Source organism: Agelaius phoeniceus, chromosome 4, assembly GCF_051311805.1.
Source record: "Agelaius phoeniceus isolate bAgePho1 chromosome 4, bAgePho1.hap1, whole genome shotgun sequence".
Lineage (NCBI taxonomy): Eukaryota > Metazoa > Chordata > Aves > Passeriformes > Icteridae > Agelaius > Agelaius phoeniceus.
In genome coordinates this window covers 74,916,886-74,943,582 of record NC_135268.1, presented here as the reverse complement: position 1 = coordinate 74,943,582, position 26,697 = coordinate 74,916,886, and the positions used below count along the sequence as shown (strand labels likewise).

Genomic DNA, 26,697 nt, shown 5'->3' with positions numbered 1-26,697 from the left:
TAAAACACATTTTATTTTTCTAGTCATATTTTTTATTTAATTTTTATTTTTAATTTTTCTATTTATAAGGAATTTATTTTATTTTTTTATTTTATTTTTGATTAAATTTATTTTTTTTTCTATTTTTAAAGTTTTTATTTTTTTTTATTTAGTGCTGCCTAGACCAACTCAAGCTGGTGATTGTGGTGGTGTTTGAGGGTCTTGCATTACGGCACTACCTTTTATGGAACTCTTACAGCACTTTACAGTTTTTATTTTGTTTTTCATTTATTTTAAATTAATTTTGTTTTTTTACTTTTATTTAATTTTTATTTTAAATTTTTCTATTTTTAAAGCATTTTTATTTTATTTTTTAATTTTATTTTTTATTTACTTATTATTTTTAATTTTTCTATATTTAACGTTTTTTATTTTATTTTTTATTTTTTAAATTTACTTACTATTTTTAATTTTTCTATTTCTAAAGATTTTTATTTTTTATTTTTTTAAGTTTAAAGTTTTCTATTTTTAAAGCATTTACTTTTTTATTTTTATTTTTTATTTAATTTTTATTTTTAATTTTTTTATTTTTAGAGCTTTAATTTTATTTTTTAATTTTATTTTTTATTTTTAATTTCCCTATTTTTAAAGCATTAATTTTATAATTTTTATTTTTCTATTTTTAAAGCTTTTATTTTATTTTTCTTATTTTTTATTTTTTATTTTTTATTTTTCTATTTTTAAAGTTTTTATTTAATTTTTTAATTTTATTTTTAATTTTTCTATTTTTAAAGCTTTTATTTTATTTTTCTAATTTTATTTTTTTTTATTTTTTATTTTTAATTTTTCTGTTTTTAAAGGTTTTTATTTTTTTTTTATTTAGTGCTGCCCAGACCAACTCAAGCTGGTGATTGTGGTGGTGTTTGAGGGTCTTGCATTACGGCACTACCTTTTATGGAACTCTTACAGCACTTTACAGCACTTTACAGTTTTTATTTTGTTTTTCATTTATTTTAAATTATTTTGGTTTTTTACTTTTATTTAATTTTTATTTTTAATTTTTCTATTTTTAAAGAATAGAAATTATTTATTTATTTATATTTTATATTTTATATTTTATTTATTATATTTATTTATTTTATTACATTTCATTTGGTGCTGCCCAAACCTGCTGTAGTGCATTTTTATACTTTATAATACTTTGAAGTAGTTTTGTTTTGTATCCCCATATTTTTCCCAAATGGTTTATCCCAAACTGTACCCCCCTCCTTCTACCTGTGTTATCCCTCTCCCAGGATGAGATCATCCCCAAACCCCCACCCTGGCTCTCTGTCAATCACTCAGCCTCCCATCCCCTCCATGCAGAAGTTTCGGTCCAAGTCGTCCAGTGATTAGCCAGAGGCCAGGGGTCAGCCCCCCGAGCCTTGCCCCATACGCTGTCCTGTATGTCTATGCCCCAGCATCCATCCCTTAGGGTCACTTATTGGTTGGTAAAATGTTATCTACTTTCGGTTTCCACCTCCCTTTAAATGTAACCTTGGCACATCTCCCTGGGGCTCTTGGCAGGAGGCCCCTGAGGTGCAGGAGCTCCTTTGGGACTCCTAATAAAACCTTGGATTAACCCCTGCTAAGAGTCGGCCCTTTATCATCTACCGCTGTCTCTGGTGTCTCTTGTGCTGCACAGGGGCCCAGCCCAGGTGCCCTCAGCACCCTCGGGGCACAGAGAGTGTCTCCCCCCAGCCCAGGTGCCCTCAGTTCCCTCGGGGCACACACAGAGAGTGTCTCCCCCCAGCCCAGGTGCCCGCAGTACCCTCGGGGCACAGACAGTGTCTCCCCGCTCTCGGCTGTGTCAGGGCTGCCCCCCGGTGTCTGCCGACTCAGGACCGCACAAACCCGCTCGGCTGCTGATTGTGGCGGTGTTTGAGGGTCCCCAGGACGAGGGAAGAGACGAGAATCTTGACTCCACCTCTCAGAAGGCTGAAATATTATTTTATGATCTCTATTATATTAAAAGAAAATGAGATAGTAGAACTATACTAAAAGAGCAAGGAGACATCAGAAAGCTGGAAAGGAATGAATAATAAAAATAATAAAATAAAATAAAATAATAAAAACCTGGGACTGCTCACAGCCCCGACGCAGCTGGACCATGATTGGTCATCAAGTAGACACTGCACAGGAGACCAATCCAAGATGCCCCTGTTGCTAAACCATCTCCAGCCCACACTCCACAGCCAGCAGATCGTTATTGGTTCCATTTCTGTTCTGAGGCTTCTCAGGAGAAAAATCCCTGCAAAAGGATTTTCATCAAACACGTCAGTGCCAGGTGATGGCACAGGCAGCATCGGCCGGCCGAGGTCACTGTGTCATCCCTGCCAGCCCAGGTGTCACAGCAAGGAGGAGAGAGTTCACCCTGTGCTCACCCTGCAATACAGAGCAATACAACACACATATTAACACAAGATGATAACCTTTTTCTATTTTCTTTACATGTGGATTTATTGTTATAGGAAACCCAAAACAACAAAAGCACACAAAAAACACCACTCATCTACAATTAACACCCCCTTCAGATGACACACGAAGTCACCATCCCTCTCATCACAACTGCTAAATTACACCCCAGCAATCATTGGTCCTCGGGAACGTGGTTCCCGGGAGCCTCAAAAAAAATCTTCCTGCCTGACAAAAACCCCGGTCCCTGGACAGTCCGCGCCCAAACTCTGGTGATGAGCGTCGCCTCACAGACCGACCGGGACCGAGGAAAAAAAAACAGCCGGCGGGGGGGAAACCCAGCTGGGGATTTTTTATTCTAAATTTAAAAATGAGTTGAAAAACTTGAAAAGCAAAAGTCACACACACAAGGTTAAATCCAGTAATCCAGTCGGCATGCGCTGACACATGCAGAGATGAGCAGACGCAGACAGACACATGCTCTCACACACGCTCACACGCTCTTCCCACTTACACACTCGCTGCGGCCCTTACTCGAGACGCTGAAGAACGTGCTGCCACACATCTTCTGGCTGCGCTCCTTGACGTCAGTTGGTAGGTTCTGGGGAAATTGGTAGCCTTGGGGACCTGTGAGACGACAGGAAGCGGTCAATGAGTGGCTATCTGACAGCTAGGACTTGTCTCCACTCTGGACCAATAAGTTTTCTACCCAAAATCCCATAAAAGACAGATGAACAGTAAAGTTTTTATAACTCTTCTACCTGACTGTGACTACGTGCCCAGGCAGGGCAGCTCCAACCATAAGTGGTACAATATAAGTACACACAACAATGTAAGTCGATGCATACAGTGCAAGTGTACATAGAGGGTAGGTACATACAGTATAAGCCAGCACAGGTACACACAATATAAGCCAGGACTTGAGATAACTCGCTGGAAGATGAATTCTTGAGTCCTATACCCTTCAGAAGATGGAACCTATAGAAGTACTGCAGTCACATGAGGAGGGTGCAAGACACTCCCCTCTAGCAGTCCAAGAAAATGGCACGGAAAAAAAGGCACTACCAAAGCTGGTAGTGAGAAGGAAGATGGATGAGAACATCTTGTCTGTTTGAGACATTCCTGTCTCAAAGAGTAAAAATGTAAAGATGCCAGAATAAGGGATATCCAGAAAGGAACGTGAGTAGAATACAGCCTATACGGCAAAGAATAGTGCCAATAAAGCATTGAGACGTAACAAAGGCCTATGACGTGGAAGACAACGGACACAGACACGGACAACACAGACACGGACAACACAGACACGGACAACACAGACACGGGTGACATAACACAGAGACAAGTGGCAACTGCCTGGCACTGTCCCCTTAGGCACCCGAGATGCCTAGCGCAAGATGTGCCAGAGGCTGATGATGCCAAAGGAGAGGAAGCCCTATGACGATAGCACGTGATGATGAAATGTAACTCGTTAAAAGAAGTTAGTGCCAAAGCAGTTAAGAGGATGCTCGAGAGGCTCAGCAAGCCTAGAGAAGGAAGCCGACGGCCAGGTGGCCGTGGCTATAGCTCCGGACGTGAAGGCGAGCTCCTCAGGGGAAAGATCTGTGACGACGTCGGGCCGAGGAAGGCGGACGATGCAAAGTTCACGAGAATCCTGAGATGGGTCGGAACTGCCCTGCCCGGCAAAGGCTCTGGTCAGGCTGAGGAGAAATCCTCTCCCTTTTCTTCCAGAGAGCTGGTCCCACTACAGACCTCTCCGCTAAGCTGACATCAAATTGCCCTCTGTGATAGTAAAGGTTTTTCCCCTTCTCCCAGCTGCTGGCCCCGACACTTAGCTTTTGGAAAAGGAGCAGACAAAATCCATCCTCGGTCGGACGTGGATGTTGAAACATGCTCCGTGTGTACCTCGGTGCTGTCGTTTCCAACCTTTGGCTACGAGGCTCCTCAGGGTACCTAAGACAAAACAGAAAAGGTGACTATTGCCGTCAAAAACAGTAATCCCCGGGACTCCTCTGCACCCCTGCCCCGGCTCACCTCAAATCTTGATTTGACTCCAGAGGGTGCCCAGAAGATACCTGCAAAGAGAAAAGGTACACACTTAGCATGCTGCTGTGTAACACTCACCTGTGAGTCAGCCTGCCTAAACACCGACTCACCTGCCCTCCTCTGTTCCTTGGCATGCCTAGGGCAGCAACAGCACCTGCAAAGAAACAAAGCAGAAAAGCATGCTGAGACACTGTGAAAACACAACCTCCCAAATCTGACAAGGATGCCACACTGATACCTTAAGCTGCACACAGCTGGAATGGGCATGCCCGGCCAGGATAGATGGCAAGTGGACCACCTAAAATAAAAAGTGGAGATGCTAAGAGCTGCACCAGAAACTGAGACATCAGCAAAAACAACTGCTTCTGTACACTACTCAATGCTCACCTCGCCCACTTGGCCTTGACTTCCTAAAAAGAGAGACAAAGAAGACTGCTCTAACAGCCATCATTTATGCTCTCTCTACAGAGACAAACAGTGACTGACCTGCTCGGGGGAATCCCCTCACCCGGGATGAGGGGCTCTGCCCTGGATTTCATCCTTCTGCACCTGAAAGAAAGGACAAAAATCAAAGAGCTGCAGGATAACTTAAGAGCTCCAGACATCTTGTGCCCATCTACAAATCCCACCTAGAGTCCAACGACACCCCACATTACAAACATCAAGTCCCCGGGACTTCTCCTATTGCACCAGGCTATGCAGCAAGGCAGAGCAGCTCCAGCACAAATGTGTGCAGACACCCGTGACACAGGACAGGACAAACAACGGGGACACAACAGGAACAGAAATCTCTGGGTAAGGAAAATGACAGCGAGCACCAAGAGGACGCAAAATTAGAGGACCGAGGTGAAACTGATGGCAGGCTGATGAAGTTCAGAGAACCCTGGAGGAACAAGATGCTAACTGAATGATTTATTCCAAGAACTGCAAAGATGGATGCCCAAGAATCCTACGGTCAGAAGCCTCTACCTGTCCCCACATTCTTACAAGTCCTAATCCATCATAACAGAACCTTGCAGGGTGCAGCTGTCCATACAGCTCAGAACAAGACCTGAAAAGACATCTGACCGGATGCTTCGAAAAAGAGTTGTCATTCTGATACCTGTCTGAGCTGCCGAGTTAAAAGTTCCATGGCATCGGCGCCAGGGCAAGGAACGCTGAGAGTACAGATACTAAGACTGGTGCCAAGGTTTCTGACAGGCCCCTCAAAGGGCTATGATAAAAGACATGAGATATCCAACAACACATAATACACAAAAGACAAGTGACACAATACACACTGGGACTGCTCTGCCCTGCTCACCTCAGCACTGGGATCAAAAGTGAGATTTTGCTTTTATGGGGCCTAAGGGGCCACTTCATGGACACTCCTCACCTCCAAAGCGGACTCAAATACCCCCCTCCCAGTAATTCCCAAACCAGCACCCTGCTTTCATCCCCCCTGGGGCTCGTGGCCCTCTACTTCTCTCTCAGACATCTGGGGATGCTGGTCTCAGGTGCAAAGAAAGGCCACCTCGTCAGCTGGGAAGGTCCTGCTGGCACCGGGCTGGTGTCTCTTAGACAGCTGTATTAAAGAAAACCAAACATCAATGCCTGATCGTGGCACCACATCGGCCAAAACCCCACAAGTCTGCTACTCACCGTGCTCCTAAGAACGCTCAGCTGCTCGGGCCGCACGCTTCGGGCACGCTCAGAGACCGAGGCCATCATCACAGGGGATGCCTGGGTTAAGAGGAGATGAGGTGATTTGGCACAGCTGAAACCTGAGTGGACCCTCGCTCCTCCCCCCTAATTCCCTGACTCACCACAACTCCTCAGCACTTGCTGGAGGCCACCTGGATGGCACCTTTAAATAGAAAAGTTCAGGGCTTCATCACCAAGTCCTGTAATGCATCCACAGGGCTCACACATGCAGGGAACCCGGAGCATCGGCCGGCTGGTGACAGGGGCTTGGCATACTCCGAGTGGATTGCCTGAAGTGCACAAAGGAGAACGGAAGCTTAGAGCTGCACCAGAAATTGAGACCTGAGCAATAACAACTACTGCTCTCCACTGCTCACCTTGACAGCTGGTATCCACATTTGCTTCCTAAAAAGAAAGACAAAGAACAGTGCTGTAACAGAGTCACCATATACACTTCTGCTGCAGAGACAAACGGTGCCTCACCTGCTTGGGGGAAACCCCTCACCCGGGATGGGGCCCTCTGGCACACATTTAATCCATCTGAATCTGAAAAAAAAGTTAGGACAAGAGTCAAACTGTTGCAGGATAACTTAGGAGCTCCAGACGTCTGGTGTCCATCTACAAATCCCATCTAGAGTCCCACTACACCCCACATTACAAACTCCCAGGGACTTCTCCTACTGCACCAGGCTATGCGGCAGGGCAGAGCAGCTCCGGCACAAATGTGTGTGCTGACACCCGTGACACGGGACAGGACGTGACAGACAGGGGGGACACAACAGGAACAGAAAGCTCCTGGCAAGGAAAGTGGCTGCAAGGACTCAGAGAATGCAAAAGGAGATGACCAAGATGAGACAGATGGCAAACTGATGAGGCTCAGAGAACCCTGGAGGAAGATGCTGGCTGAATGATTTATTCCAAGAACTGCAAAGATGGATACCCAGGAATCCTACGGTCAGAATCCTCTCCCTAACCTCGCATTCTTACAAAGCCTAATCCGTTGAAATGGAGCATTGCGGAGCACGGCTGTCCGTGCAGCTCAGAACAAGACCTGAAAAGCCACCTGACTGGATGCTTCCAAAGAGAGATGCAATTCTGATGCCTGTTGGAGCTCCTGAGTCAAAGGTTCTATGGCTTGGGCACCAGGCTGAGGAACACTGAGATCACAGATTCTAAGTATGGCGCCAAGGTTTCTGACAGGCCCTTCACAGGGCTAAGATAAGAGACATGAGATACCCAAACATCACATAATACACGAAAGACAAGGGACACGATACACACCGGGACTGCTCTGCCCTGCACACCTCAGCACTGTGATCAAAAGTGAGACTTGCCTTTTACGTGGCCTAAGGGGCCACATCTTGGCTACCCTCATCTCCAGAGACAACTCAACCCCCTCCCCCCCAGGAGCCCCAACCCAGCACCCTGCTTTCATCCCCTCTGTGGGTCGTAGCCCTTGACTTATCTCTTGGACATATGGAAAGCCCAGTCCATGTCAGGTGCGAAGGAAGGCCGCCTTGTCAGCTGGGAAGGTCCTGCTGGCACCGGGCCGTTGTCTCTTAGACAGCTATATCAAAGGAAACCAAACATCAATGTCTGATCGTGGCACCACATTGGCCAAAACCCCACAAGTCTGCTACTCACCCTTCTCCTAAGAAGGCCCGGCTCCTCGGGTCGCACGCTGCGGCCACGCTCGGAGGCCGACGCCGTCATCGTGGGGTGCGCCTGGGTTAAGTGGACAGGAGGTGACGTGGCATTGCTGAAACCTGAGTGGACCCGCGCTCCTCCTCCCTACTTCCCTGACTCACCGCAACTCCTCGGCGGTTCCTGACGGCTGCCCGGAACGCGGGGCTCGCGAGAGCGGCAAACCCGGTCCGTCGGCCAGCTGGAGATGGGAGCTTGGCATGCTCCGAGCAGATGGCCTAAGGCACAAAAACGAGAATGGAGACTTAGACTTGCCCCAGGAATTGAGACCTCAGCAACAAGAAAGGCTACTGCTCACCTTACCCTCTTGAACTTGACTGCTGAGATCCAGCTATACTTCCTAAAAATAAGGACAAAGAACAGCGCTGTAACAGGGTCACACTTGACGCATCCCCTGCACAGACAAATGGTGACTGACCTGCTATGGGGAACCCCCTCACCCGGGATGGGGTGCTCTGCCATGGATGCAATGCATCTGCACCTGCAAGAGAGTTAGAACATATGTCAAACACCTGCAGGATGACTCAAAAGCTGCAAACACCTTATATCAATCTAGGAACAGCATCTAGAGTCCAAGTACACCCCACATGAAAAATTTCAACTCCCCAGGGCTTGTCCTATTACAAAAGGCTATGCAGCAGGGCAGAGCAGCTCCGGCACAAATATGTGCAGACACCTGTGACACAGGACAGACAGGACACGACAAACAATGGGCACACAACACAGACAGAAATCTCTTGGCAAAAAGGATTACTGCGAGCAACGACAGGATGCCAAATGAGATGACTGAGGTGAGACTGATGGCAAGCTGATGTGGCTCAGAAAACACTGAAGGAAGAAGATGCTAACTGAATGATTTATTCCAAGAACTGCAAAGATGGATGCCCGAGAATCCTACGGTCAGAAGCCTCTACCTGTCCTCACATTCTTTCAAGTCCTAATCTGCCATAATGGATCCTGGCAGGGCATAGCTGTCCATACAGCTCAGAACAAGACCTGAAAAGACATCTGACCGGATGCTTCCAAAGAGAGATGCGAATCTGATACATGTCTGAGCTCCCCAGGCAAAGGTTGTATGGCATGGGTGCCAGGCCAAGAAATGCAGAGATCACAGAGGATAAGAACAATGCCAAGGTTTCTGACAGGCCCCTGAAAAGGCTAAGGTAAGAGACATGAGATACCCAAACAACACACAAGGCACAATAGACAAGGGACATCATACACACCGGGACTGCTCTGCCCTGCGCACCTCAGCACTGGGATCAAAAGTGAGATTTTGCTTTTATGGGGCCTAAGGGGCCACTTCATGGACACCCCCCCACCTCCAAAGCGGACTCAAAAACCCCTCCCAGTATTTCCCAAACCAGCACCCTGCTTTCATCCCCCCTGGGGGTCGTAGCCCTCTACTTCTCTCTCAGACATCTGGGGATGCCGGTCTCAGGTGCAAAGCAAGGCCACCTCGTCAGCTGGGAAGGTCCTGCTGGCACCGGGCTGGTGTCTCTTAGACAGCTGTATTAAAGAAAACCAAACATCAATGCCTGATCGTGGCACCACATCGGCCAAAACCCCACAAGTCTGCTACTCACCGTGCTCCTAAGAACGCTCAGCTGCTCGGGCCGCACGCTTCAGGCACGCTCAGAGACCGAGGCCGTCGCCACAGGGGACGCCTGGGTTCAGAGGAGATGAGGTGATTTGGCACAGCTGAAACCTGAGTGGACCCTCGCTCCTCCCCCCTAATTCCCTGACTCACCACAACTCCTCAGCACTTGCTGGAGGCCACCTGGATGGCACCTTTAAATAGAAAAGTTCAGGGCTTCATCACCAAGTCCTGTAATGCATCCACAGGGCTCACACATGCAGGGAACCCGGAGCATCGGCCGGCTGGTGACGGGGGCTTGGCATACTCCGAGTGGATTGCCTAAAGTGCACAAAGGAGAACGGAAGCTTAGAGCTGCACCAGAAATTGAGACCTGAGCAATAACAACTACTGCTCTCCACTGCTCACCTTGACAGCTGGTATCCACATTTGCTTCCTAAAAAGAAAGACAAAGAACAGTGCTGTAACAGAGTCACCATATACACTTCTGCTGCAGAGACAAACGGTGCCTCACCTGCTTGGGGGAAACCCCTCACCCGGGATGGGGCCCTCTGGCACACATTTAATCCATCTGAATCTGAAAAAAAAGTTAGGACAAGAGTCAAACTGTTGCAGGATAACTTAGGAGCTCCAGACGTCTGGTGTCCATCTACAAATCCCATCTAGAGTCCCACTACACCCCACATTACAAACTCCCAGGGACTTCTCCTACTGCACCAGGCTATGCGGCAGGGCAGAGCAGCTCCGGCACAAATGTGTGTGCTGACACCCGTGACACGGGACGGGACGTGACAGACAGGGGGGACACAACAGGAACAGAAAGCTCCTGGCAAGGAAAGTGGCTGCAAGGACTCAGAGAATGCAAAAGGAGATGACCAAGATGAGACAGATGGCAAACTGATGAGGCTCAGAGAACCCTGGAGGAAGATGCTGGCTGAATGATTTATTCCAAGAACTGCAAAGATGGATACCCAGGAATCCTACGGTCAGAATCCTCTCCCTAACCTCGCATTCTTACAAAGCCTAATCCGTTGAAATGGAGCATTGCGGAGCACGGCTGTCCGTGCAGCTCAGAACAAGACCTGAAAAGCCACCTGACTGGATGCTTCCAAAGAGAGATGCAATTCTGATGCCTGTTGGAGCTCCCAAGTCAAAAGTTCAATGGCCTGGGTACCAGGCCAAGGAATGTAGAGATTACAGATGCTAACAATGATGCCAGGGTTTCTGCTAGGCTCCTCAAAGGCCTAAGGTAAAGGACATGACACATCCAACCACACAGAACACACAATAGACAAATGACACAGTACACACCGGCACTGCTCTGCCCTGCGCACCTCAGCACTGAGATCAAAAGTGATACTTTGCTTTTATTTCCCCCCCAGGCCTAAGGGGCCGCTTCGTGGACACCCCCGTCTCCAAAGCGGACTCAAAAACCCCTCCCGGTGGGTCCCTGCCCTGCGCCCTGGTTTCATCCCTTCTGTGGGTCGTAGCCCTCTACTTATCTCTCAGACATCTGGGGATGCCGGCCTGTGTCAGGTGCAAAGGAAGGCTGCCTCGACAGCTGGGAAGGTCCTGCTGGCACTGTTGTTAAACAACTTCCTGTTGTTTCTTCATCTGCTCCAATAAAGTAAACAAAATATCAATGCATAACCTCAGCAGCACATTGGCCAAAACCCAACAATTCTGCCACTCACTCTTTTCCCAAGAATGCCCGGCTCCTGGGGCCGCACGCTTCAGCCACACTCGGAGGCTGACGCCATCGTCATGGGGCACGCCTGGGCTAAGAGGAGACGAGGTGACGTGGCGTTGCTGAAACCTGAGCGGAGCCTCGCTCCTCCTCCCTACTTCCCTGACTCACCGCAACTCCTCGGCCACTGCTGAAGGCTACCCTGGTAACACCTTTAAACAGAAAAGGCAGAGGCTTCATTGCCGAGTCCCGTGATTCTTCCGCAGGGCTCGGGAGAGCAGCAAACCCGGTGCGTCGGCCGGTTGGTGACTGGGACTTGGCGTACTCCGAGTGGATTGCCTAAAGTGCAGAAACAGGAACGGATGCTTAGAGTTGCACCAGAAAGTGAGACTGGAGCAATAACAACTAACTGCTTCTGTACGCTACTCAATGCTTACCTTGCCCATCTCACCTTGCCTGCTGATGTCCAGCTTTGCTTCCTAAAAAGAAAAAGAACAGAGCTGTAACAGAGTCACACTTGACACTCTCCCTGCAGAGACCAACAGTGACTGACCTGCTCGGGGGAACCTCCTCACTCAGGATGGGTGGATGGATTTTGCTCTGGATTTTATCCTTCTGCATCTGAAAGAAAGCGAGGACAAACGTCAAAGGGCTGCAAGATATCTTCACAGCTCCAAACATCTTCTGTCTATCTAGGAATATCATCTAGAGTCCGGCGACACCCCACAAACTGCGTGTCCCTGAGCCTTGTCCTGTTGCAGCAGCCTCTGCGGCAGGGCAGAGCAGCTCCGGCACAAACATGTGCAGACACCCGTGACACAGAACGTGACAAACGGGGGGACGTTAAACACGACACATTATGCTTGTGGTGAGGGTCTCGAGGGGAAAAGGCAAAAGGGACCCCAAAGACACAGTAGGTAACACGGTACACCCGACAACACGACGTGGACCGGAACTGCTCTGCCCTGCCCGCCTGCACGCTGCCATCAAATGTGGAGTCTCTCCCTTTAGCTCTCCTAAGAGGCCCCTTGGAGAAGATTGCTTTTCCCTCTGCTAATTTTTAAATCTGTCCCAAGAACTCCCAACCTGCTACCCTCCCTTCTCCAGGCCATGGCCCCCGACTTATCTTTTGGATGATCAGCGATGTGAATCCACGTTGCACCTGAAATGAGTCTGCCTCGGAGGGCCCCGTGATCTCCTGTTAGCCTCTCGGTCAGCTACAATAAAGAAAACCAAAACCAATGTATGAGTTTAGAGTTATGTAGGCCAAATCCCAACAAGTCAGCTACTTGCCCTCTCCTGAGTGTGCCTGGCTCCTTCAGGCTCCATCTTCATCCTGATTCCAAGGCTGTGGCCTTTTATTATTAGTGGCACCTGGGTTAGAGAAAAGCAAAGTTAAATGGCATTCCTGTGAGTGCAGTGGATGACCTTGTGTGAGGAAAACATGGGAATGCCTCTGCTATGCTTCTGAAAAGCCTTGTGTGGGGGGGCCCTCAAATAAACACCCTTTCTCACCCTGCTGCCTGCAAACCCCCCTGCCCCCCAATAACTCCTAACTGGACACCTGCTCACCCTCCCTCTCCCAGTCACAACCCTCAACTCACCTGAAGCCTCAATCTCAAACATCATTTTTAACACTGGGCAGATGCCTCCTGTGACATGATGAATCTGCTGAAAGAAGTGCTGTGCTTGACACAACCTGGGATCTCTGGAAGCTGTGCACCTCCTAAAAACAATAAAAACACAAAACAAGAACAAAACCAGAAATTGCAAATACGCTTTATCACCCCTAAACACAAAATCCAAAATCGTTACCTTAAATACTCCCTGCATTCCCTGCCATTTTCTTCACAGGATCTTCCAAGCCTCTATTGCTTTAGATGCCCAGAAACACCTGCTGAAAGCAAGCTAAGCTGAAAGAGGCTCTTCACTAAAATGACAGGAGAGCTCTCACCCCAGCACATCCCAGAGAGGGAATGAAGCCCCTCAGCAAAAGCTGGGGTTAATATACCCCTGATGGTGCCTGCCTCCCATTCCCATGATGCCTGGGAAAAGGGAGGGGGCTAATCCCACCGAATATAAAAGCCCTCAGAGCAACTGCAGCTGTTTGGCTCCTCTGACTCAAATTCAAAGGGAGTAAAGGCCTTGTTATAGAAGAAAGCTCTTCAGAAAAATAACAGCGCTTTCTTTTTTGACACAACTACTTGGAGCAGAAGAACAGAAAAATGGTAAGACATAAAGCATTGTGTTTAGGTAGCATACCTAGATAAATTGGGTAATTGGGTAATTTGCTGTTAATGTACATAATTATTCTGTGTTTAACAAAAGCCATCTAATAAATTAACACCCAAAACTCCAGCAGCCCAGCTGGCCCTACCAAATCTCTCTGTTGATACATACAGTAAACAAAACCAAAATCCCAGTAATACCTGTCAGAAGTCTAGGAAAGAAACCTCATGAAATTAATCCTACCTCAAATACAAACCAACCAGTCCAGAAAGTTAGCTTCACTCAAAAAACTATTTACACAGAGGTAATAAGACCAAGAAATAAAACAACACACCATCTACCACCAACAAATAGAACAGTGAAGGAAAAAAAACCCCACGTTTTTTTCTTTTTTTTTATTTCAACTAACTTCCTTTATTAGCTAGAACCAAAGATTTTGCCAGGGCTGTAACAACAACAACAACTTCTTTTTCTTCTTCTCCTTCTGAAATGTCCCTTCTCCTTCCCAAATTCCTTACAACTTCTGAGTTTAAATCCAAGCCAAAAGCAAAATTCGTGCACTTGTGAGTCTGGTCCTCCTGTCAGATTCTGTGTCTCACTCCACATCTTCTTACACTTTCAGTCTGAACGCTGTCCTGCCCTGATGAGTTTGACAGAAGAATTGGCACATGTTAAGAGAGCATTTCCCTCCCTCCCTGCCTCCCTCCCTCCCCAGAGCTGGTTTCCTTAGCGCATTTCAATCGATCCCAAGCCCGCAATGATGCGCGCTCTGCCGGAAAGGGGAAACACGTGCTAGTGAACAGCAGCTCAGAAACAATTCTTTTCTAATGTTACCTGCTCTACTTGACTGCTCGCTAACACAAGTCTCATTTTACCATTGCAGGGAGAGGGCTGTAGGAAAATGTCTGATGAGCAGCCACAAAAGGCCTCACTCCTTGCTACACAGCCTGCAACAACCTCGGCAGAGCGGAGCAGCCAAATCACCGCACTCTCCTTGCCGTGGGCAAGGGTAGAAGATGACTGGGGGAGGCACATAAAAAGAAGGGAAACGCTCCTATAAATGCACAGCCATTTGCTTTCAGAAGCCCAGAGTTCAGGATCTTCTCTAGGAAGCCAGACGTGACATGATATTTCTAAGATTTTCTTCTTCATCGAAGGAAATGTCCGTACATACACACTCTTACAAACGTACCTACGGTTTTGGGGTTTTTTTTCTTCTGAAGCTCCAAGAATGATTTCCCACCTTGATTCATTCAGAAGAAACGGCCCCTGTGACTCAGGTCAGAAGGGCGGCCTGCGTTTTTGATCACGACAGCTTTTGGCTTTACCCTGTGAGCAGGAGCAGCAAGAGCTGAGGCTCAGCAGAGGCTGACCCCGGCCAGCCCCTTCCTCCCTTCCCTGTGTGTCACAATGACTTCCAGGCAGAAGGATGCAAAGCAGGTTTGTGTCTTTTCTCTTCAGTGCCAAGAGGTAAAAGATGTAGGCTTTGAAATAACTAATGACCCTCTCTTGGAACTCTCCCAAGGACAGTTTGAAAGCAAAGACAGAAGATTGCTGCTAAATCCATATGGGATAAGGATGAGAGCAGCAAGGATCTGAGGCCAGCAGCGTTGCCAGGCAGTGTCACGTCCCTGCCACCTTGTGACAAGGCACACAGCTGCAAAGCCCCAAAGCCTGCAAGCCCTGGAGCTGCCGCACGGATGGACCTGGTTCCCTTCCCAGGTGCCCAGAGGGACACCTGAGGGCAGGTGTCGTCCCCCGCCCCCCGAGGGCGCACCCAGAGCCCCGGGCAGGGACGGAGTCACTGACGGCTCTCTGGGGACGAGACCCTCCCTGCAGGTGACACCGGCTTGTCCTCTCCCTGTGGCACAGGGACCTCCAGGCTCTAGGACCAGCCTCATTTTGTCAGCATCCAGGTGCTGTGCTAGAGCCAGAGGGGTCAAGGCTTTCCAGAACCATAGGATCCGTAGCATCCTTGCGGTTGGAAAAGCCTTCTAAGGACATCGAGCCCAGCTGCTGCCCCCCCAAGTCAGGTCCCTAAACACCACATCTTGACATCCTTGACATGTCTCCAGGCATGGGGACTTCCCTGGGCAGCCTGCTCCTATGCCTGAGCACCCTTGCAGTGAAGAAATTTTCCCTCCAATCCAATCTAAGCCTTCCCTGCTGCAAGTTGAGGCCATTTCCTTTGGCCGTGTCACTTCTTACCTGGGAGACCTCGGTACTTCAACCTTACCTGCTCCTTCCCTAGGCGGTCTCTGGCTTGGCTGGAGGAGAGGAGAAACACTCCCACCACAGGAATGGCAGCTCAGGAGGTCCCACACCAAGGCCAGGGGGAGCAGCCGTCCTCGCCAGAGCTCGCATGTCCCTTCTTCTCAGAGATTGGCTCTGCTTTTCCTCCCGGGCAGATCTCTGCTGAGTGCTTCACACTTGCCTGTTTGGAGGAGGGGGGGAAAAGAGGTTAGCCAAGTTTTTTATCCAGACTTAGCTGCTGGCTTTGCCTCCTCCTGACTTCCTTCTGCTAAGAAAACAGCTGCCTTTGGACTTCTAGGGGCAACTTGCACGTCATGCCTGAAAAGGAACTACAGAAAAGCGCCTCATTTATAAAGCCTCAGCCAAGAAGACAGATGCTTGCAGCTGCAGCTTCTCCATGCCCACTGCCTGCAGAGCCAGCAGGCACCAGGCCAGCTCTGCTCCTCCTTCAAGTTGTTCCCAAAGCTGCTGGAAGAACTGAAGGCTCCTTTGGCCTTCCATTGCTCTGCTTGTCCCGAGAAAGAGCTTTGAGTGTTGTTACCCCTCCAGAAAGGAAGGGCCTTTCTGTCTCACACGCTCGGTGACACAAGGCTACACCAAGCTGCAGCAGCCTCTGCTCCAGGTGGGAAGGGCTTCCTTCCTCCTCTGGCACCTGGCTGGCACAGGGCACAGGTTGCTCAGAGGTCCTGGGGCTGCCCCATCGCTGCAAGTGTTCAAGGCCCGTCGGTGCTCTGCGATGAGGCTCTGAGCAAGCTGCTCGATGGAAGCACGTCCCTGCCCACGGCGGCAGCAGCCTTGGAATGAGGTGATCTTTAGAGCCCCTTGCAACCTGAATTCTTCCATGATTCTGTGAACTGAAAAAAGCGGGGAAAGAAATCTGTAAAGGTCACTAAATGCATCAAAGCACATCCCCATGGATCCAATCCTCAGCAGCCCATGCAAGGCAAGGTCAGAGCTCTCTGCCCACCGAGGACACGGCAAGCAGCACGGACCTTTCTCCCACTCTCCAGCACGGAGAAGTGGGAAGCCAGAGGGAGTCTGTCTGTTTACAGACACCGGAGGGCGGCGGGACAGGACGGGGCGGGCGGTCTTGTCGTAACGGCGGGAGAGATGCGACACACCATATGCGATGAATAGCAAATCTCGAAGTTTATTGAAAGCTTACACATTTTTATATTAGTGTTAATGAAGCTTATGCATATTGCAAAATCTGAGCTCATTATTGGTTAAAGCACACTATGATCAAACACACCTACTTCTATCTCTTAACAATTATTTTGCTTCTATGTGTACATTCTTCTAATTTCTCTACCTTGGGATAACTACATTTTCTGGCAAGCAATTTTCTCCCCCATCTTCCCATTTTAGAGAAGGTCACTGTGACCTTCGTCAGTAATTAGGCACCGGTTGCTCAGTTCCTAGCTTGTTTCTCTTACCCTTATCCATCGGTATCACATCAGAATGTCCTTTCTCAGCTAACCAATTATCCAAAAAGCTCTCTACACGGTCTTACCTTGCAAAGCTGGCGGCAGAAAGGGCGGGCAGCGCCGCCGCCCCGCCGGGATTTTCCTGGAGAGGCGCGTGCACGGGCTCGGGGGGGGTGCAGCCCCGTTCCGACGGCGTTCGCCCGCCCCCGCTCGCTGCCCCCGGCCCGCGGAGCGCTGCGACCGCGCCTCCGCCGCCCGCCGAAAGCGGCCCCGCCGGGCCGCCCCCCCCCCCCCGGCCATTCTTCTCAGCCATCGTGTCCCTTTTGCACTCCTGAACGTCTTTCACCCCTCCCGGCCATTTACGGAGCCCGCCCCGCCCGCCGCTCGCTCCCGCCCCTCGCCCTTGCCTCGCTCGGCAGCCGCGTCCTTGCCCCGCCCCCGGCAGCCAGCGGCGAGGGGCAGGGCGCTGGCTCGGGGGGCTGCAGTACCGAGCTCTGGCCACAGGGCGGCAGACTCCCGGGTCCGCGATATCCCCGCCCTTTTGGCCGCCATTTTGAGAAGGTCAAAAAAAAAAAAAAATCCAGCGACATTGGCGACGCGCCACTCCCAACATGGCGGCCGAGAGAGGACCCCCTCGGCCGAGAGAGGCGGTTACTCACATGCCGGTCAGAAACACGCCAAAATACGCCCGCCCGCGGCGCCGCTGACCCCACAGCCCGTGTCGGGTATACCTAAAACGCCACAAAAATTCCGCCGGGGCTGCGCCGGCGTCGGTGTTCTGTGCAGGCAGTCCGCATAGACACACCGCCGGGGGCCCTCCGATTTCCCGCCCTTTTGGCCGCCATTTTCAGAAGGTCAAACAAACTCCCGCGACATTGGTGACCCGCCACTCCCAACATGGCGGCCGAGAGAGGACCCCCCCCCCCCCCCCCCCCCCGGCCGAGAGAGGCGGTTACTCACATGCCGGTCCGAAACCCGCAAAAGTACGCCCGCCCGCGGCGCCGCTGACCCCACAGCCCGTGTCGGGTACACCTAAAACGCCACAAAAATCCCGCCGGGGCTGCGCTGGCGTCGGTGTTCCGTGCAGGCAGTCCGGATAGACACACCGCCGGGGGCCCTCCGCTTTCCCGCCCTTTTGGCCGCCATTTTCAGAAGGTCAAACAAACCCCGCCACGCGCCACGCCCAAGAGGGCTGCCTGGCGGCGGCGCCGGGCTGCAGTACCGCGCTCTGCCCACAAGGCGGCAGCACTGCCGCCCACCCCAGCCGGGGGCGCCGCGCGCCTTGGGCCTGCGGGCGGCCAAGGCGGCAAAAAAGAACAGGGGCCATCCCCCCCAAAAACTCCTCGAAAAATAAATGCCAAAAACCTGCCTCTTACCAAACAAGAACCAAATAAGCCCCCTTTCTTTCATGCCTTCTTGAAATAAATTTGATAGTTCTAGTTTTCCTAGTTCTATTCACACGCATATTTATACCGGACAGTGATGTGTTACGTCGTTTATACAATCTATTATGCCTATTCCTATTATCTCTATTTATTCATACTTTGTGGTTTTAGTAATATCATTATATATTGATTGTATATTTCTCGACTTCCATTTAGATTTCTATCATACTTTTATTCTTCCAAAAAAAATCCCATCTCTAACCAAACAAATACCAAAAAACCCTTCTTTTCAACTATATTGAAATAGTTTTATATTTAGAGCTTGCATAATTATATTCACTTTTATAGTCACCGTTTATACTGATGCATTCCATTTGTAATTACATATCACATATCTATTATTCACATCATAGAGATAAATCATTATTTTTATCATGTACCAAATCTACTGCTACAACTTCTTTTTTCTAATAGTTTCAATTTTTATATCCATCTTGATGTATTCATGAGATCTTTTTACAAGTAGATTTCTACCTTTCTATCATTTGTATTTGTAGTTTTTATAATAAAACCCCTGCTTTTGCCAAGTAAAAAACAAAACCATCCTTTCTTTTAAACTACTTTTAATAATATTGTTGTATTTACAGTTACCATATCTATAATGTTTTACATATTATATCATAGCGATGTACTAGATTTATAGCTGTTTCCTATAATATACCATCATAAGATCTATACGGTATCACTTGTATTACGTGTTGTATGGATTTATGTCACTTTACATTTACAATCCTTTAATAATTTGATATATATATCTGCATAGATTCGCAACACATTTCTAGATTTAAAATTTCCTTTGAGTTGTGTTTATATTTAGCATCTCTATTGATATATCTATCAACATACACAATGCTCTTTGAAAAATACAATATCTTATTGGAATATATCATGACTTAAGTTACCTGTTAAATTTTAAATAGAGATCGAATAGATCAAAATAAAAGTTTATTCCCATTTCTACACATCTACTCGTTTTGTTTAAAGATAGCTATCCTTAGAATTTTACATTTAAAATCCAATTCCTAAAGGCAATGACAAAACAAACAGCATCGAATTCCCACCAATGTCTTCCAAAACCATCAAGATACCTCCACCAGCCAAACAACTGCCAGCGAAAAAAACACACAACACTCTTTTCACTAACAGTTCTCATCACATCAGAAAAATGGAACCAAACGAAAAGAAAACCCTGGAGAAACACACGCAGCAAATCACAAAAACCTCTAAAAAAACCCAAACCAACTCGCTCAACTCCAATCAGTGCCACTGACCCTGAACGTTAGTTTAAAAACTAACCGAAGTTCTACATCTACACTAACTCAAAGAATAAGCAATACTCTGTCAAAAGAACTTTAGAAAGCGAACTAATGAACGAAATAGAAAAAAAACCAAACAATCTCAACCACTAAAAAATAAGAAAATAACTACCCAAAAAAAAAAAAAAAACCCTACTTAAAAAGACCCACCATATAAATACCCACGTTCCCAAAAATAAAACTGATCAACAACCACCAAATACGTCAAAGGACAACAAGAAACGAAAAGAAAAAAAAGAAAAAAAGAAAAAAAAAAAAACCAAAAGAAAATACATTTGTAAAACAAAAGTCCCCCAAACCAAAGCAACTTTAATTTGCATCAAAAAAAATATTCCCAACTGAAGAATAAACGCATAGAGCCTCATTCGATCAAAATAAAAATACCACCCAGAAATAAACACAAAGCCGAAAGAGAAACGTAACCATTGACAAGATCTCCCAAATGATCCGTCACAATAAAACGTACACTACAATCAAACAAACCAAAGAAATAAAAGCCCTGGAAGACGAGAAACACAAACGCAATTAGAGAGATTTTAAAAACCCCGCTGCTATTAACGACACGACGCCACCTCGAACCCACCGAAACAAACGCTACACGCCCACGCTAATAAAAGCCACGGCGACAGAGTTAAAATCCGAGCCGCTGCTTCACGCAACGACCCGTAGAAACCATTGCACGCCTTTAAAAACAGAATAGCCCGGCAAAAAAAAATATCCGACTACAGAACTCGATTCAAACCAAACCTTTATCGTCACCACCCGAACCGAGAACCGTACCGGTCAGGAAGAACGCCATAGCCCTTAGCGCACACCCACTGCGACCAGAACAAACCCGTGCGATCGATCCCTACAAAGCCACCTCCGAACCACGACACCCCAGAACTTGCGGCAGCCCAACCCCGCGCTGCCGGCCCCGGACGGAGCGCGGCTCCCGGCGGCAAAGCGGCTCCTCCGGCGGCTGCTCCGGCGCGCAGGGGCGGCGCCGCCCCGGAGACCCCCCCGCCCCCGCCCGCTCCCCCTGCCCGGGGGGCCCCGGCGGCGCCCGAGCCCCGCGCCCGGAGCGGACAGAGCGGCCGGCACCGGCCGGGCCGGCGCAGCAGCGCCCGCGCCGCCTCTGCCGCCCTTGGCCGGCCCGGCGCCAGCTGCCCTCGGCTCCGCACGGCGGCTCGCACCGGCAAAGCGGCTCCGCCGCTGCCGCGCCAAATTCCCCGTGCGCCTCGGCACCCGCCCGGCCCGGGCCGGCAGCGCTCCCGAGCGGCAACGCTCCGGCCCGGGCCGCGGCCACAAGAAGCGCCCTCAAATGCAGCGGCACAGCCCGACTGCAGCCCTGCAAACGCCGCCAGAGCTGCGGCTTCCCGCAACTCAACCCCGAAACTGACGCCGCGGGCGGCGCTCACCTCGCTTCAACAAGGGCAAAGAAATGGCTTCTCCCCTTCAAGTTCATCCCCTAGGAGAGCAGAAAAGAAGGGGCTTTCCTCCAATGAAATCCTGCAAGCCATGTGCAAAGGGGGATTTTGACCTCCATTCAAACCCTTGCAAAGGAGGGACACCAGCGCTGTCCCCTCCATTTAAACCTTAAGGATGATGAAAATGGGCTGGCTACCTTCAAATCAAAGCCATCCGATGACAACAATACTTTGCCCATTCCCGTTCAAATGGAACGCAGGGATTCCCTGTCACCCCTGGGATACCCCTAACAGCCGGGAAAAGGCAGCTTTTCCTTCAATCGACATCCTTGGAACCGCAAGCGAAAGCGGATCCCCCCCAGTTCCAACACAGACAATATTAGGAGAGTAGCTGCTTGCCTCTCCTTCATTTCTTTTGTCTTCACAAGCTCCCTTTTTGTTCCTGGGGAACCGGGGAGGGGGGACTGCCAAAATCAAATTGAAAAGGGAAAGGACCAAAGTCCCCGCTCCAAATCCACACGCGCTCACCCGTTCGGCTGCTGCTTCCCGGCACAAAGATTCGTCCCTCGGCACCTCCTTGAAGCGATGCTCCGCGGATCCAAGCGCGTATCCAGGTGTTCGCCCAGACGCTGCGAGAAGCTCTCGCAGTCCTTCCACGAGACAGCCCCGGGAGCCCCCCATGAACCCCTCTACTCAGCAGCTCCATGCAAAAGGCAGCTGAGGCGAAGCCTCCCCCTAAAACAGCCTCGCACCCCCCCCCCCCCCCCGGCAGGAGCCGGCCCCTCATCATCCTCACAGCTCACACCTGGCGCTGATGCCACTCTCCAACAGCGCCTCTCCCCGTCCAGCACACAGCCCGCTTCTCACAGACACAGAGCCAACAGAAATCTGCTCCGGGTGCTGGCTTTTCTGAGTCCGTCTGCTTCCACAATTCAGACACGGACGTGCGCTGATGGCACTGAGGGAAAGCTTTCCAGTGCACAAAACTGTCATTCTGGTAGCACGCTTTGAGACGCCTGCAGAAAAAGCAGAATCAGCGCCGCCTCCTAAGAGCCCTGCTGAGGAACCCCGCCCTCCTTGGGACACCCAATGCAGCAGAGCTCGAAAAACGAGGGCAAAAGTCAAGCTTGGAGTGGAAAAAGACAATAGAAATACAGCAGCCTTTCAAGAAGGCCTTCACACAGTAATAGTGGGAGCCGGTCCCATTTCTTCTTTCCTTGCTCTCTGGAATGACATCAATACGAAGTAAAAAACCCACACGAAACACAAGGCAGAGCTGGGATTTGACACGTCTTCCTTTTGGCTCTCGGGATGACAAGCGCCTCTTCCGGGACTGCGACACGCTTTGGGCGCTGGCAGAGAACGGAGGCAAAAGGTGCCAGAGAGCCCTTTCTATCGCCTTCAGGCCCTGCAGCTGTTCTGAGGGTTCCAGGGCACAGCTCGGTCCGTTCCTAGATCAAAACCTCACGGCAATATCTTCAGAACTACTACCCATCTCCAGTCGGAGCTTCCTACATTCCTGTAAACAAATGAGTGCATAGAGAGGGTTTCTCCCCAGCTGAGTTTAGAGACCAATTCCTATTCTTTAGCAATACCTAGAAAACCGAATGCCTTGCCAGGTTTTAGCATCCTACACCCACTCACCCCTCCCTGTGCATTTGGTGGCAGCTTTGGGTCCCTCTGGGGGACGGCACCCAGCGTGACCCCCGCCCCTCGCCCGCCCCCCACCTGCTCCCGCACCGCCGTGGGGCTCCCTCTCCCGGGCACCTTGGGCTGCCCCCAACGGCATCAGAGCCCCGAGTCTTCACCCCTCCTTTTCCTGACCCCCAAAGAAGGCTCCGAACGAATCCGACTGCCCCGGACAGCAGCGCAGTGCTTCCCCCAAGCCCTTCCCATACGTGCATGGCCCCAGCAAGGGATTCTGCTGCAACAAGAAAGGGGGGGCAGCCCCCAGAAGGCTTGAGGTTCCTGCCCAGCCTCGCTGTCACGGGCCAGGGGCAGCGAGAGGGAGCGGAAGCAGAGAGGACACAGGAAGAAAAGGAAGAACAGGGTGCAGGATGAAATTGAAAAACACCCAAAAAACAAAACAAACAGACAAACAAAAGCCCCCAAACAAACAAAAGATCGCAAACTGGGATGGGCAGCACGACAGAGAAGCATTAAAAAAGAACAAGAACAGGGAACGGGACACAAGGATCCTCTGAGGAGCAATGGCACGGGCAGCACCACAGACAATGAAAAGGAACTCGAGTGAGGCATGGGGAAGAAGAGAGAAAAAGACAGAGTGCCAAACACACAGTAAGGACAGAAGCACACAGAGACACGTGGGGCAAGATGCTTCTCCTGCAGTCACTACACAAGTGCAGCCTCCTTGCAATGTCATGCTCAGTCTCTCCTCCAAGCTGCACAGGTGAACAAACAGGGACTCCCAACGTTTCCTTCCCTCAGGCAGCACAGACCCACTGGGCAAACCTGGAATCCAAGGATGGATCTAAACATGGGAGGTCTCACTTGCTACTCTCTCCACCTTTTCTCCAGCTTAGCCCTGGGCTGGGAAACAAAAGACAACAAACATTTAAAAACAAAACTTGACGTGTCTTGAGGATGGCCAGGCCTGGGAGGAAGACCTTCCCAGCAGCCTCTTGGCCTTTCCCCACTCTGAGGAACTGTGGAAACGCACATCCAGACCCGGGGCAGACAGCCTGGAATGTTTTCTGCACAACAAACGCCACAGCCCCGAGCAGCAGAAGCCTGAAGATGCTCTGGATTGCAATTCACAGCTTCAGTGGATTCCTTATAGGACAGCCAAGTCATTTGAGCCCAGAGGAAATACAAGTCACCATTTTTAATAGTTAAAATATCTGTGGAAGTTACTGGCTGCTTACGGCAGTGAGCTACGTATGGCTTCCCATACTTAGGGATTTATCAGAAGAAGCAGTTTCAGTTTCCTTCCTTTTGGAGCCCAGTCCCAAACGGGAAACTTCTCTCGACTGCTCCTGAGAGAGGCAAGTGGAACTTCAGGAGCTCAGGCAAGCGACTCCCCCCCGAGTCGCGTCTCACCTGCCCGAGCACCCACAGTGCTTTTGTACCACCTCTTTCCCTGCTTTCCATGTTCCTTTAAAGGTGACAAGCCTGCAAGCTCTGCCTCCAGCCACATCCTCCCTGCGCCCCAGCACCGCCCGGCCCCGCGCCAGCAACACCCCCGCCCTGCCCAAGCACCGCCCCGGCCCCGGCCCCGGCCGAGCACTGCCCCAGCCCCGCCCCAGCCCCGCCCAGCACTACCCCGGCCCGGCCCCGCCCCGCCCCGGCCCCGCCCAGCACTGCCCCGACACCGCCCGAGCCCCGCCCCAGCCCCGCCCCGGCACCGCCCCTGCACCGCCCAGCACTTCCCCAGCTGCACAGGGGCTGCTCCCCCTTCGCCATGGCGCCGGGGAAGCTGCAGGTTTTGTGTCCCAGGGAAAGCCCAGGTTTTGTTTCCCAGGAAAACTCCAGGTTTTGTGTCCCAGGAAAAGCCCGGGTTTTGTGTCCCAGGAAAGGCTCTGCTCGGCGGCCCCGGCTCCGTGGCGGGCACGTCACTGCGCATGCGCTTCCCTTTCCACAGCACCACGCATGCTCAGGGGATTTCCTTTTCGCCCTTAATTCCCACGTGCAAAAGGTTTCCGCTGGGAAACGCGCATGCGCGCTGTCCCGCTGCAGTACCGCGGCGCGCCACCGGGTGTCAGCTGCGAGCCACTGTCAGCGCCTGCGCGTGCGTCACTGCGGCGCCGCGCGCCACGCCCCGCTCGGCCCTCACACAGGGAGCGCCGAGGTTCAGGGCACTGAGAAGGGAAATGGCGATCAGAATAAATCATTAAGAAGCTGCACGGCTTCCAAGTTTCTCTCCAACCATTCTTACATGGAAGTCCATGATTTTCCCGCCTCCTTCTGGCAAAATTCCTCAGCTGTGGAGTGGTCCCAGTCCAGTCCAAGCATTCGAGGAACAAACATCTGCTCCCTTGGTGCCAGCAAGAGCTTTTCTATGTGAAAGAACTGACAAGGACTTGGCACAGTGCATTTTTTCCTGGAATAAAAGCACAGACAGATGCAGCTTGTCAGCACTCACAGCATTCCCTTCTCCTAACACAATTCTGGGCTCCTTTGTAAACTGCCTCTGGCGTGTGGTTTTCTCCAGGAGAAAGAAATTTTCATGGCAGTTTGGAAATTATGTTATCACAAATGAAAGAAAGTAAAGAAGAACTATCCCCTGCAAGAGCCTTTGAGACCATCTGGGCTGAATTGGGAAAGGGACATTAATTCCCTGTATTGCGAATACACAACACCTCCATCCCGTAGCACAGACTGTCAAGTGGGGTCTGACAGCACCACTCTGACAAACCTCGTTGTCATTCTCCCTTTCAGTGACTTTTGCAATCAAAGTCTGAAGCTGACAAGCCCAAAAGCTCTGTCCAGCTGCCCAGGAACAAAAGGATACTCCTACGGATGAGGCACGTTCCCAGCAAACACTCCCAAAACAGCACAGAGGCAGCACTGGAGCTTGTGTGTGGGGCTGGCAAGGACTGCCAGGAGGGCACGGCCCCCAGGTCGGGTGGCAGTGGCAGTGACAGCAGCAAACTGCCACGGTCTGATGGCACAACAGAGACACAGTCCAGCAATGCCCACGGGAGGCCAGAGCTGCGCACGGCAAAGGCTGGCCCGGCGGCGCTTCTCGTGCCCGGCCAGACACGGCCACCGGCTCCTGAGGGACTCCAGCCCTGCTCGGGGCTCTCCGTGTCCCCTCCTCAGGCGGAGCCGCCGGGCTGATCGCTCCCCGGGGCAGGGGGGAGGCACCGCCCAGCCCCGCACGGCACGGGCACCGAACGGCCCACAGCGAGCCCGGCCACGCCCGGGAGCCGAGCCCGGGAGCCGAGCCCCGGAGCCGTCCTGAGCCCCGAGCCGCCCCCACAGCCCCGAGCCCAGCAACCCCGAGCCGCCCCCGCAGCCCCGGAGCCCTCCCGCAGTCCTCCCGGAGCCCCGCAGCCGTCCCGCAGCCCTCCCTGAGCCCCGAGCCGCCCCCGCAGCCCTCCCGGAGCCCCGAGCCGGCCCTGAGCCGCCCTCACAGCCCCGAGCCGGCCCTGAGCCTCCCCCACAGCCCTCCCGCCGAGCGGCCGGGCGGCAGCAGCCGGTACCCATTCTTTACGGGAAAAAGTTTAACTAATTCTGAGGCTTCCAACAATTCAGTGAACATTTTCCTTGCAGAACTTTTGAAAGAAGCCCCTGATTTGTCTCTCATAAGTGCTTGGGTGCTTTGACAATGCGCTGATTTTTTCCCGTGTATTTTAGAGTAAGTTTGAGTATACAGAAATAAATATGAATACTTACTGAAAACTCTGGAAAGTAGAGACAGAAGAGAAAGCTTTATTTGCTACTGAAATACTTAATTGTTTTAAATGAGCAATACCACATCTGATGTCACAATGTAATGTCCATTAATA

At 50.6% G+C, this 26,697-nt stretch overlaps 1 protein-coding gene across 1 annotated transcript in view; it reads right to left on the bottom strand.

The window, feature by feature from the left end:
• Positions 1–17,944, bottom strand: part of LOC129133881 (GTPase-activating Rap/Ran-GAP domain-like protein 3) — a 47,048-nt gene extending 29,104 nt beyond the window's left edge. Inside the window, exons 1-27 of the mRNA XM_077177958.1 lie at positions 15,613–17,944; positions 12,963–13,044; positions 12,752–12,873; positions 12,441–12,521; positions 11,701–12,364; positions 11,599–11,626; positions 11,319–11,359; positions 11,155–11,240; positions 9,975–11,074; positions 9,869–9,896; positions 9,768–9,781; positions 9,614–9,654; positions 9,450–9,530; positions 9,234–9,372; positions 8,282–8,344; positions 8,167–8,203; positions 7,968–8,081; positions 7,804–7,884; positions 5,990–6,040; positions 4,963–5,025; positions 4,864–4,886; positions 4,715–4,774; positions 4,587–4,630; positions 4,465–4,505; positions 4,267–4,383; positions 2,948–3,060; positions 2,095–2,403 (exon numbers count right to left, since the gene is read on the bottom strand). Of these exons, the coding sequence (XP_077034073.1) occupies positions 4,981–5,025; positions 5,990–6,040; positions 7,804–7,884; positions 7,968–8,081; positions 8,167–8,203; positions 8,282–8,344; positions 9,234–9,244 (402 nt within the window). The 5' untranslated portion in view covers positions 9,245–9,372; positions 9,450–9,530; positions 9,614–9,654; ... (9 more) ...; positions 12,963–13,044; positions 15,613–17,944 and the 3' untranslated portion in view covers positions 2,095–2,403; positions 2,948–3,060; positions 4,267–4,383; ... (3 more) ...; positions 4,864–4,886; positions 4,963–4,980. The remainder of the gene's footprint in view (positions 1–2,094; positions 2,404–2,947; positions 3,061–4,266; positions 4,384–4,464; positions 4,506–4,586; positions 4,631–4,714; positions 4,775–4,863; positions 4,887–4,962; positions 5,026–5,989; positions 6,041–7,803; positions 7,885–7,967; positions 8,082–8,166; positions 8,204–8,281; positions 8,345–9,233; positions 9,373–9,449; positions 9,531–9,613; positions 9,655–9,767; positions 9,782–9,868; positions 9,897–9,974; positions 11,075–11,154; positions 11,241–11,318; positions 11,360–11,598; positions 11,627–11,700; positions 12,365–12,440; positions 12,522–12,751; positions 12,874–12,962; positions 13,045–15,612) is intronic.
• Positions 17,945–26,697: the final 8,753 nt, after the last annotated feature.